The 13,232-nt window shown below is 38.0% G+C and overlaps 1 protein-coding gene across 1 annotated transcript; it reads left to right on the top strand.

The window, feature by feature from the left end:
* Positions 1 to 565: 565 nt before the first annotated feature.
* Positions 566 to 1,447, top strand: LOC139218576 (myosin light chain 4-like). The gene has a single exon (XM_070850202.1). It carries the CDS (start codon positions 631 to 633, stop codon positions 1,237 to 1,239), a length of 609 nt encoding a protein of 202 aa, XP_070706303.1. The 5' UTR covers positions 566 to 630; the 3' UTR covers positions 1,240 to 1,447.
* The last annotated feature ends 11,785 nt before the right edge of the window (positions 1,448 to 13,232 follow it).

Genomic DNA, 13,232 nt, shown 5'->3' with positions numbered 1-13,232 from the left:
AAAGCCATGGCATAAATTCAAAGGCAAATTGTACACATTGCCCTTATGTACTATTATTTTATTTTTCTCAAAAGAGAAAACCATCCTCTTGTTAAGATTAATATGCAATAACAAGTCCCAAAGTGTGCTGATCCACCCAGAGACATCTTACATAAAATAAAAATAATAAATCCCCAGCTACAATAACATTCTGAGAAAAAAAGAACATTGTTCCAGAGAGCAGTGATTGCCATACTTTCAGCAGTTAGCAAGCAAAGCTATTTTGGGACCCCTTTCCCTCATGGGCTGATATGTTGGCTGCGCTCTGATCCCTTTGTCCATCAGACAGACAGAGCATTTTCAGCCTAATGCAACTGGACCCCCGCTAATGACAGCAAATAGCCCTGTCGGCTAGATGACAGCAGCTGGGAACAATACTTAATGTTGACATCACTTGCTATGGATATCTATTTCAGGTTTCTTCCTTTTATAGGTGTGCTGCTGGAAATTGTTATCTAGCTCCCCAGACAAAGCACATATAAAAGCTTCGGAAAAGGACGTGACCCTCTGTGCTTGGGAATCACTACCAATCCATTCTGAGTTTTGCTTGTTTCTGAGGAAGTACTAGCTCACCTCTATATCCCCAACAGCATGGCACCGAAGAAGATTGAACCAAAGAAACCGGAGCCCAAAAAGCCAGAGCCTAAGAAAGATGCTGTTCCAGCTGCTAAGCCAGCTCCTCCTCCAGAGCCACAGCCTGAGCCACCCAAGGAGCCTGACTTTGATCCAAAAAGCATCACCCTCGAGTACAGTGCTGACCAGATTGAGGAGTTCAAGGAGGCCTTCACCTTGTTCGACCGCACACCAACTGGAGAGATGAAGATCACATTTGCCCAGTGCGGTGACGTGATGCGAGCTCTTGGCCAGAACCCTACCAATGCAGATGTGCTCAAAGTGCTTGGGAAACCACGGCCAGAGGACATGAGCTCTAAAATGGTGGACTTTGAGACCTTCTTGCCAATGCTGCAACACATTTCCCGTGCAAAAGATCAAGGCAATTTTGAGGATTTTGTGGAGGGGCTCAGGGTTTTTGACAAGGAGGGCAATGGCACCATCATGGGAGCGGAGCTGCGTCATGTGCTGGCAACACTGGGAGAGAGGATGACAGAAGACGAGGTGGACAGACTGATGGCTGGACAGGAGGACGCCAATGGGTGTATCAACTATGCCTCCTTTGTAAAGCACATTCTCTCTGGGTGAAAGGGACCATAAAGACTTCATTTTACCACTGTTTTCTCCACTATCTGGATCCTTGCTTAACATTTGCTCATTTAGAGGTGAGAATGTCAGTTTGTGACATTCTGCTGTCAAAAGCAGCAGTTAATGTTTAGTGAAAAAATATTGGCCCGAAGACCTATGAATAGTTCTTTTTAATAAACCCTCTGAAATATAATGAAATGCCAGTGAGATAAGGATATTGACATTCATAAAGAAAACTCTATTAATAAAGGAAATATGATTACAAACTGCCTCACCAATGTCATTTGAATATACGCAACATTTAGTGAAGTGAAGAATTACAAAAGATGACTCATGCAGGATTTCTGATAAAAGTGCTCACTTTGTGTCTATTCAACTTTTTACATCAACTGTGTTAATGTGATTAGGGAAGAGTATTGTTGGGACAGCAAAAAACAAATCCATCTGAAAATAGAACAGATTCGATTCTATTCTAACTTAGACAAAGAGCATTTGAATGAGCATGCTTGTTATTGTGCTTGAGGGGCAGCTGCTGTAGATTAAGATATACTCCCACATTCACATTCACACATGCACGCAGACGTCCAGTTCCTTTTGACAAATACATGACAGGTGCTCCAAGGACAGGCCCTCATCTGTTTTGCAATGACTGACAGAAGGATTTGTGCTAGCTTTTTAACACAAAACTTTAATACTATCATTATCATATTTGGTGAACAATGTATAAACAACATGTTTAGGTTTTACAGGTTGATTGACAGTTTTTTTTTGTTGCAGAGAAAAGTGCCATGCACTTTGCATGAAAGTCCTCAATTATAAGAATGTGGCCACCTCTTGTCGCTGTTACTCACTTTAGGAGATCAGGACATCAACTTATTCATGTCTCATTAACTTTAACACCAGTAGTTAGGATTACTCCCAAACAGCCACATCCTCCACATTGGAGAATGTTACATAAAAAGCTTTTACTGGTGCATTAAACATTTTTTGACAACTAGGGGGCAAAAAGAATCGTGGTTAGATTGATACATGTTCAACCTTATTCAAAAGTCAATTGTGCTTTTTGGCTCATCATTATTTTGCACTGAGTAGGGAGCATACATTTAGCCTGTGCGAGTTCATGTAATGGAAATGGCCGACCATAGTTTATGTAAGGGCATGGTGAGAGCTGGAACTCAACCACACGGACCAGTGAGCTGAAAGCAGTTGAAAGCTGGAAAAAAAAAGAAAAGAAAAAAAAAAAGGTGCAGAGTGGGGTTTTCATTCACAGTGGAGTTGGCAGTACTGGAAACCCACATCATGCGAAACCACTTTTTCAATGTCAAAATCAGACACTGAGCTTGTTTGTGTAGTTTGGTATTTGACGTTTAAAAGCAACTGGGGTACAGCATGTCTCTTTCTGCGAGTTGTATTTCTCTGCTCAAACAATTCTCACCAATATTCAGACCTTTCTGTGGCACAATGTACCAATGTACCACACAATACAACTCAATCATGAAACATTTCCATTTTATAATTGCCATGGAAAGGTGAGCATTAAGTTCAGTTAGTAGGAGTATTCCAATTTGGATGAGAAGTTTGTTCTTTCATGTCAGCTGTTGTACAGTAACTCTCCTTTTGGAGTCTTGTTTGTTGATTATAACTTACATTTTAACAACTCAGAATTATTACAATTTGAATTTCTTGCTTTTAAATATGTAGAAATACAAGTCAATGATAGAAACCAAAGTTGGAGGGCATGATTGTCTCCTTTTTAGTTGGAGGACATGATAGGCTGCTGACGATTGCAGAAGATAACATGAGCTCAGAATCACACAGAAGGAATGAAACCATTTGTTGCTTAAAAAAAAACAAGACACAAAACTGTCCAAGACATTTGGTGCACTGATTTGGAACAATGACTCATTATATTTCAAATGTACACTTATTTTTCTACAGGCACATCTTGGAGACTGAAGACCTGAACTTAATGAATCAAGTAGATCAATTAAACAAACACTGATTCAAACCTTACAGGCAGGGGCAGAATAGGTCTCACTCTTACCCCCAGGAGTTAAATAATGCACAGTGGTTCACCTCAGTCTGGTAAAGGTTGCAGAAGATGCCAGAAGCCAAAAAAAAACCATTAGAGCAAAAAGACAAAAACATATTCTAGTTTCTGTGATAAAGACAATCTATAATGCTACACAAACACATAAGTCAAACCATCTGGACCTACTGATAACCTAAAAAATAGCACCTCTTTGCATTCTTCTGACCTTGTCTCATTATCACTGGGCTGACATCTCTGTGGCTGAAGAAATAACATTAAAAATACGTACAACCACAAATAGACCACAAAGTTCTTCAAACTTTACAGTGAATAATAGAAACAAACAGTTCATGAAACTAGCCTGAGCTCCCATCAATAGCAATTGTTTCTTGTTTGTTTCAGTAAACACTATTTCAATGTTTCATCTCTCAGACTGCTATGCACAGTGTCATTATTTGCTACTGAATAATTCTAATTAACTTTGCTGGCTAATTGTGTCATAGCCAGTTTAACTTTTATCGCTTGAACTACCCAACTTCATGGAATATATCCATTATTTTAATGCTATTGGCTGCAAGCTGCTCCAGTATGCTTGTCGTTTCAAGGCGGAAACGAGGCACTGACTCTATTCATGTCCCTTTTTGCTCTCTGTTTTGAGGACGTGTACATGTGTGGATAATCCCCTGGTGTTGGTTAACATGTTACCAGTGTGTGTTTCAATGTGAAGACAGCCAAAAAATACTAACAGGCGAACAGAAATAGGTAACTCAATCATGCTGAGAGAAAAAAAAAAAAAAACTTTTTCTCAGCGTGTTTTTAGAAGATGATGCATATAGTTGGTTGGATTACTTTATGCATTCTTCATTGTGTGTTGTAAGTCAGTATAAAAATCGTCCATATCGTATACATTCATAATATGCATATGCATAATATAAGAGTTACGGTTTAATCTTTTTCTGCAGTACAGATGTGTACCAGCACGGCCTATACTAATACATGAATACAGGCACTTTGATGTGAAGATGTGAAGTAATGGAATAAGGTGGTAACACTTGGCGACTTTGAATTTGTCCTCTAGTTATTTTATGGTGTAACTATCCTGGTCTAACTATTCTATTGTTATAGAGTATGTATGGCCTTCTTAACAATAAGCTGGATGTTTGGAAGGAACTTAGAGAGAATTATATTGTAGTTATTGAGCCTATTCTATTACTATATTTTCAGCTAATTTAGCAAGAGAAACACAAGGTATGAATCACACACATGGTCAATATACTCTTCTAACAACAAACTGTGTGTTGAGGTAAGTGAAAAAGAAAAAAAAACTGTTATCACCCTCTTCTCTGTACTTACACGGTAAGTTAGATATTCGGTAGTAGTTCTCCTCTTGGTGCATTTTGTTACAGGTAACTACAGGGTATGTGGGCTGTAATCTAAGCACTGAACTGTAAGCACTGTTAGTTCTGCCCTTGTTGCATTTAGCTGCAGGGTAAGAACTGTACACGACCATTTTATTACATTTTGATGTCATTACTAAATTGGGCACCATTTCAATGTTGTTCTCAGTTCTAATATATTGTCTCAAATGTCCACAACCTCAACACCCAAGACACAAGTTACCCTGCTGGCTAACCGACAAAGCAAACGTTTGACAAGGACCTAAAACGATCCAAAACAGAATGGTCATCTACTGACGAACAATGCACACACACTAAAGGTTAATACTGTGTAAAGGAAGTACTGTTGATGAAAAAAAAAATACTTTCATACCTTAAAAATGAGTCGCAACAGAAAAATTCGGACAAGTTTTTCACTAATTCTGTTCAGTGCAGTTTGAAATCTCACAAGTCTCCCCTACATAACCCCTTTGTTGAAGTTGTTGAAATAGAATCCAATCAGATTTCTCATCACTCCATCTTTCCTGCAATGCCCCTGGAATTTTGTTTAGTGGTATGTGATGCTTACAGAAGTTGTGTCACAAGTTGTGTACACAGAGAGAGAAAAATTATTGCTTTTTGATGAATTATTTATTGAACCACTGATTATGTACACACAATATGTACCCACAAATAATAACTAACATACACATGAAAGAATGAGTAAATGCAACTATGAAGTAGTGAATGAATGAATGAACAAAATGAATAAAAACAAATGAATGCAGTAAACCATGGATGAATAAACGATTGAATGAATCTAAATATAAATGCAGCAACAAACTTCTGCAGGAGAACCAACAAATCCCATCAAGCACATGATGCATTAATTAGCAGAAAGACTGGATGAAAATGAAGTGGATAACACTTAGCAGTGAGCAGTAAGTCACCAGTGATTCTTGATGTTAATTTGAGGATCTTATTAATCTGACGCAATTAAGGAATCTTAACCAAAGCCAATAGATGGGGAAAAAAAAAAAAGTCTGTTCTCCTTTCCCCCCAGCTGCCAGTTACAGTGCGAAAACTTCTCTCCTCCCATGTTAAACTTTCTGTTTTATGAATGTATTTCTCCTTGTCAGATATGTATCAATGGGGTTAGAAAACTACTGGCCGATCCCAAACACCCTTCATGCATAAGACAGGTTCAATCCAGGTTACATTAATTAGTATATAAAATCAGTACATCAGTACAAAATCTGTGTCTTGTACCTCTTTTCAACAGTTCCAATTTTATACTGCAGAAAAGGGACTTGGTGGGCTTTCAGCTGCACAGTTTGTATATGAAAGACACTAACAGTAGTTTATCCAGAGGCTGCACTGAATTAGAGTAACTTAATATGAAATAAAGGATTTGTATGTTTGTCAAACCAAAAATTAAACAAATGCAAAATACAAATATGTTTAACGGTAAAGGAGCTGGTTTGTGAAATAGTCTTTAAAAGGAATACAACTTGTCATACTCTGAATAGATAAAAAAAAAAAAAAAAAATAGCTATTTACACTGGGTACAAATAGCCAGACAGGGACTATTGCAACACTCGGTTTACTCGGAGCGAGGCTACATACAAGACTGCCATCCAGGGGATCAGGGTTTGTGAAACTAGATTACTTATAGATCACTTATATATATATATATATATATATATATATATTGTAGACTTTATAAACTAACATATTTCAGTTTTCTTTTCTTAATATCAGTTTCACGCCGGTAAGTTTAGGAAAAGGTCATGATTTGGGTTGATATAATAAGTCAAATGCAAATACAAAAAGCACTTAAAACTCTTACCAACATAAACGTGGGTGGAAATACTATTTGCACCAGAGGCATATTGTTGGCTACTGACACCTGGGTGCAAATAACATCTACTTAAATAAAAAAAATTAGCAGATGCAGGTCTGTGAGCTTTGGTCTTTCAACTTGAATTATTTTTCATAATTCAAGTTGAAAGACCGAAGTTGAAAGTTACTGATTTCGTACATGTATGTTAATACATTTGTTTTACTATCTGTATAAAGGGACTAAACGCATGTTCCAGCTTAATGTATTAAAGTTTGTGTTACCTCATTTTCTATTATTTAAGCATCAAAACATTACCATGTCATAATAATATGATATAATAATGACAGCAGTACTTCTCAAATGGTTAGTTCACATAGCATATTTTTTTATAGACATTTTATTTCTGCAGGGTTGTCATTTTGCTCCTCCATTTGTACATTTCTTGAGTTTTGGCTGCCCTGTTTTTGTGACCCCACAGATCATGAAAAACCAGGTTCAGAGTGAAGTTTCAGTCTCTGTAAAAGAGAAAATTCTTTGGTATCAGTTGAAAATGAAAAATGTATTTCTTTATCACTCCAGCTTGATAACACTACATCTCTAATAGTTATAAAATATGTACCTAACAGTTAAATAATAAGTAGTGTATACATTCACTCTATGTTTCTCCCATTGTTACCCCCATATTCCATCACTTTATATCTTGTTCATGTATTAGGGTGTACAGTGCTGGTACTCTGTCGGTACAAAAGATGACATTGTAACTCCAGAGTTATTACAGTGGGCTGTAATCTAATCTTATCTACAATTGAATTTGTATGTGTGACAGACTGTGTTTCAAAGCTGTTTTTGGCTTACTGTACAAGGAGTAGAAAGATGCATCTAAATGGAAGAAGAACAGAAGTGGCACTTAGTCTATGCAGCTGTCAAGTACATGCAAAGGAGGTTCTTAGTGCACTGGGCATCCAGCGTACCCGGCTGAGAGGCAGCCGGTAATTTAGACCCATCGTGATTAATCAGCAGCTGTTAGCTTTAAAGCCCTTTGTCAAATATGTGGGTCTCTTGGCTGAGAGGCTCCACCAGCTTGTGTACATAAGTTTTCATTTTGGTTGTTCAGACCATTGTCTGAACAAAAGGAGGACACAACATGTTAAATGTTTACAGAATGTGTCAAAGAGGTGATATGTCTAATTTTCATAGCCATGGCTTCTGCCTTTGTTGTTTTAGAGTACATTATATTAAAATGTCAGATACACAAACTGCTCTCCACATGGCTCTAGCAGCCCAGGTGGCAGCATAAAACACCACACTACACACACACACACACACACTAGCGTGGAAATATCAAGTGGCATTTCTCATTTAAAGTGGTAATTTGTGAGATCTTCATACTTTGCCAAGGGCAACGTGGGGTATTTGGTGCCAAGCAGTTATTGCAGTAGCAGCCTTCACTGTACTTTATATTTGGTGTCACACTGTAATGAGTACTGAGTTGTCTCTTACAATGAATTTAATATTTTCGTACCAGTCTTGTCATTATTGTTTTTCTTCTGCCAGAAATGCACCCCAGTTGGTTGTTGGAAAGGATGTTAATGGGGAAAGATAACAGCAAATATGAATATGACTATGAACTTTCATGAACTGTAGATTATCATTTAAGCATTTCTTTATAATAGAGCAAAAAGTGTATAGATTTCTGATGTCCAGTTTAACACTGTTAAGCTCAATAGATACCAATTACTACGGGAGTAATGACAAAGATAAATGGTAACCTTGATAATAAAACAACCAGGAGTCAAAGAAGGTGTTTCAAGGTCAAGATCAGCCAGCATCATTTGTTGGCCGCCTATCATTTTTCACGGGGAGCAACAAATTCACCACTCTATTAAGAATAGATGAACTCATTTCATTTGCTCGGGAGTCTGACTGGATTTTGAATTACAAGAGCAGGTCTCATTCATGGCTAAGGCCTGATTTAATATACAGTATATGATATACTGTGCGCAAAAATTCTTTGAATATGATGAAAAGGAGTTAATCGAACCTTGAAGCTACAGACCCCGTCAGCTCCTTAACATTGTCCTATACATGATGAGATTGCTAACACTGCTCAGTAGCCGAGAATGTAGACACTTCAAACCAGATACAGCATGATGGCATGAAACACAATATCTACTTCTGAAATCCACTTCAGCCAACTGTCTCAACTCCTAATTCACAGCCTTACGTGCCACATCGATGATTTGGAATCTTCTCTTAGCTGACACTAAATGAATAAAAACATGTCAACGCTGATATCTATGTTTGCACTTGCAAATGAAAGCAGTTAAATAGTTAAATGGTCTCGGATTTGAGCCCCTTGAGATAGCTTTCAAAACTAGTATCCCTCCTCCTATTTGCAACAAAGTCACATTGCAGATTTGTAAAACTTTGTGTACCAGTGAGTAACAAAATCAGCAGGCACTGAATTGCTCATATTGTCATTGTGATGCACGACAGCAGTGCAAGCTTGTTAGCACTAATGACATTGGGCAGTGGGCATGTGTCCTGTTGGCAGTTAAATAATCACAGTGATGCTGTGCTTGAAAGAAATTATAGCTAAGGTATGGAATGCACCACTTCTTTGGTTAAGGCTGATTTTGTCCATAAATTCGAGTAGTAATATAGTCCTGAAGCTTTTGAGCTCTTAAAACAAATCAATTAGGTGGATTAATCAACCATCTGGTATGCTCCTGGGGCCAGTGAATGCAAAATCAAGGTGTTAAGCGCATAAATTAAACATTCTATAATTGCTGCAATTACCTATTTTTAAATCACATCATGCAGGTTTAAAGCCGAGAATCACAATCTGAAAAAAAACCCCAGTGCAAATGCCACAGCTAATTTGACGGCATTTCTAGATAGACATCCAGTTTTCTTTTGTCTTGTTTTAGATTGATACAAAACACATTGTTGGAGTGATAACAGAATGAGAAGTTAAATTGCAGATGATTGACAATGTCAATACAGTCTGTAGCTCTTTGATAAGCCTTTTGTACGAATGTCCTTTATAGCACACTGAAGGCAAAGCCTCTATAATAAACAGTCTCCATCCACACAGCTGCTTTCATTACCGTTCATTCAACACATACTGTGTCCGGGGATCAATACTTCTTCACCTTGTGTAGCGTAGAAGCCAGATTAGATGCAGCTCCAAGGGCAATAATGAGGAGTGCTTGAACCGCCTTCTCACACACATGTGAGCCTGTAATATTTAAACTGATCTGTCTGAGAGACATCAAGGCCAAGTGCTTTAGCATTAAAACACAGTTTGTGATATTTGCATACAAAGAGATGCAATTCGTAATAAGGGAATAATTCTAAGCAATTACTCCTAAATATGATAGATGCACTGTAAGCTTCAGTATGATTGGATAAACCCACAGGACTCAATTGAGCACTTGAGTGAAAGTGTAAGTATCCTCTGAGAGTGCTTTGGAATTCCCTTTTGGTTTCATACAGTTTAACTGCAAATTAAAAGCTGTGATTGGATTATTTTATTTTTCTCTTAAAACGGAAAAGTTTTCCCTAAGATATTGATGCATACTTTCATATTAAATTATTGAAGAGCATCAGTTAGCACCGTGGCCTTTCTCAAGGTGCAAAAACAAGGTGCACGATTTTCTACAGATAATCAGGCATTTTTTACATGTTCCAAATTCCACTTTATACAGTAAACACTAATCGTCCCACGCCATGGTCACACTGCATATATCTATACAGAGTGAGACAACTCTGATAAGCTTTGAAGCTGCTGGGGCAGTGTTCTTCCTCTGTGATTTATGGATGGTATGGTGTTTTGGATTTCTCTCAGATTTCCCTAATGGTTTCCTAAAATATGTCTTAATTAGAGTGTCTTATTGCATTATAGGATGTTGAGAGGCAACAGAGAACATAATCATCAACCTCGTTTGTCTTATTAAAAGTTCTGAAGTCAACTCCTGAATTTCAGAGAGAAAGCTGAAGCTAAGTTAGTGTGGAGACATAACACAGGCCTTTATTGGTTCATATGTCTTGGAAATGTATTAGGGTGCCTAATGAACCTGTGTGCCATCTTGTAGGCAGCAGCCCACCACCATTCATTTTATTTCAACACAATATATCTAAAGACTGGCAACACAACATACAAATGGTTTGAATATGGAGATGCTTATTTGTTTCCAAGAACATTACAGACTTCACAACACTCCACAACAAGACTATAATGTCTCTCTAATGCCTCATAGGAAAATGAAGCCTTAGAGCAGAGCTACCACTAAGATGTGTTTCACCTTTAAAAAAATCCTTCATTTGACATTTATTATTCTAGTTGGCCTATAAATAAAAATAATTTCTTAGTGAGGACAATGTTTTTCTGCCAGTTCCATGCCTGCCCATAGGGAAGGTGAGCCCTTGCCTAAACCTCCAGAGATGTCTCCTTTGCCATCCTCAGCTGCATGAGGCTATTATTTTTCTGTAGTCTGTGCTTTTCGACAAGGAGTCAAGCTGACAGTCATGCTCGGAACTTAACACCTCAGCAACTCCTATCAGAGAGAAATAAGCCAAATACAAGTCTGACTCGTGACTCTGAAGTGTTTTTTTTATCAAAAATATTTATTCATAATGTCCTTTTTAAACTGGTTTAACATGTTTGTGTCATGTATACTGTTATTTGATTCATCCATGAGCTTTCACAAAGTGCTCTGACGTATTGTGAACATGTAAATGTGCATTTGGTATATTTTTTTAGCATTTCCAGAAAAATATGAGGAGATACTGCGGGGGGGGGAAAAACAAAGAACCATCAGTTGGAATGCTATATTTGACAACATAAAGACTGTAGATATGAATGTTAATCGGCTGCCTGTTGGCGAGTCACGGTGATTGGACATATTCATTTAAGATTTCATTTCATTGTAAGGATGCCACCCAAACCAATTTCTCTGTGTTTGTAGGCGGGTGCGCATAAATTAACTAACATATCAGTTCTGAAACTGGCATGTTGTTTAAGACCTTTTTGTAAAAGAAAAAAAAATGTCTTAACGTCTCCGCGGCCACATGGAAACGCAGTCCCTACTTTATATTCTGCAAAGTACTACTTCTGAGCATATATGCACAGGAAATTGTAAAAACAGAACACAAGCATGGAAACACGTTGAAGACATCGCTGTTAACATCCATGTCAATCACAGGGAATTTAATCATTTGGCTGTACGTTGTGTTGATGTTTTGCAGTTCTAGAGGGGAACACTTAATGTAAATCTATGTCCTCAGGTCTAATCTTAATTGAGTGTTCTAGACAGTGTTTTCCTTATTTTTTGCCGTAACTGAGAAACCATTGTAGGGATTACAGTCACAGCCTCTGGCCAAAACATCTAAGTAGCACTAAGAGGAAACACTTTCTTACATTTCTCATTAAATATTGCAGATTTGTTTAGCTTCAAGTGTGCTTTGAATTCCACGGCGAAACTAACTCCACACTCACTTTCTTTTTTTTTTTTTCTGTTTTTCGCTCACAGGTGCAGTCTATCATGCTGCGATTGTACCCCTGACCCCCAACAACTACCCACTGAACCTGTGTCAGACAATTAAAGAAAGTGTCTTTAAAGCAAAGGATGAAATAGCAAAGTATATCTTTCAGGGAAGGAAATTAATTAATCCGCTGAAGTAGTTAGGCTTCATTACAGCAAAGAGGATGCCTATTTTCCCCTCCTTTTCCATGTGGAATTAATTTCTTTTGATCAGTAAGCGTTCTCAAAAATACATTAAATATCAGCATCAGTCGTAGCCAAGGGATTCACAGTAACTTTCCGCTGTGATGTTCTGCGACCCAAACAGTGACGTTTCTGATGAAGTGATTTATCTGCATCTAAACAGTCGCTGTGGACAGACACACTAGGTGGATTATTAAGTGAGAAGGAGAGACGAGAGCTGTTCCCCAGACAGAGTGGACAGATGACACCTTAAAGCATTCATGTTAACCACTTTCCGAAGTCTGAATTATCAAGAAAGTCCGTCCGTGCAATCATGGCTCGCAAAAACAGTTTGTGTTTTTTTTTGTCATCACGATCATGGAATATGTACAAATAAATCCTGTTTAAAATAACACAGTAAATATGTTTTAAAGAAAAATGTTTCAAGGTATATTTCATGTCATTCGGTTTAAGTCTATTCTAATGCTACATGAAGATAAGTGAAGCTGACACGGCCATTGTAATCACATCTGCTCACAGCGCCAGTGAAAATGTGAATAATTGTGGAGTCTCACGCCCGTCCACTCAGTGTGAAGAGCTCTAATGCACAGTCCGCATAATATCACCCATACTTTGTCTTTAATGGTTTCATGGTGCCACGGCATGTTATTTTCTGATAACCAAGAGTGTCTGTCTGTCAGTAAAGTTCTGGATGGGCTTTCAGCACATCAGAGTAGAAAATGGCCGGCCTATAGATAATAACTAGCACATTGTCTGCTGTAATACATCTAATTGGATATGGAAAGACTATGGCAGTGATGTGACAGCTGCTTTTTGTTTTTTTTTCTTCTAAAGACCAGAGACAAAAGGGACGGAGTAAAGGGCTATCTAATAGTGCTGCCAGCTAACCAGAGCAAGGGGTCACTGTAGCTTGTAGAATTGAGCGCCACAGACTATTGTTCCTACACTGAATGCTAGGAGTCATATAATTCTTCAAAGCCTGCAAACAATGGGCCCACCCCATTCTTTACCTG

Source organism: Pempheris klunzingeri, chromosome 19, assembly GCF_042242105.1.
Source record: "Pempheris klunzingeri isolate RE-2024b chromosome 19, fPemKlu1.hap1, whole genome shotgun sequence".
In the NCBI taxonomy this organism is placed as follows: Eukaryota; Metazoa; Chordata; class Actinopteri; order Acropomatiformes; family Pempheridae; genus Pempheris; species Pempheris klunzingeri.
The sequence above is the reverse complement of the archived record's forward strand: the minus strand, read 5'-3'. Positions and strand labels throughout refer to the sequence as shown.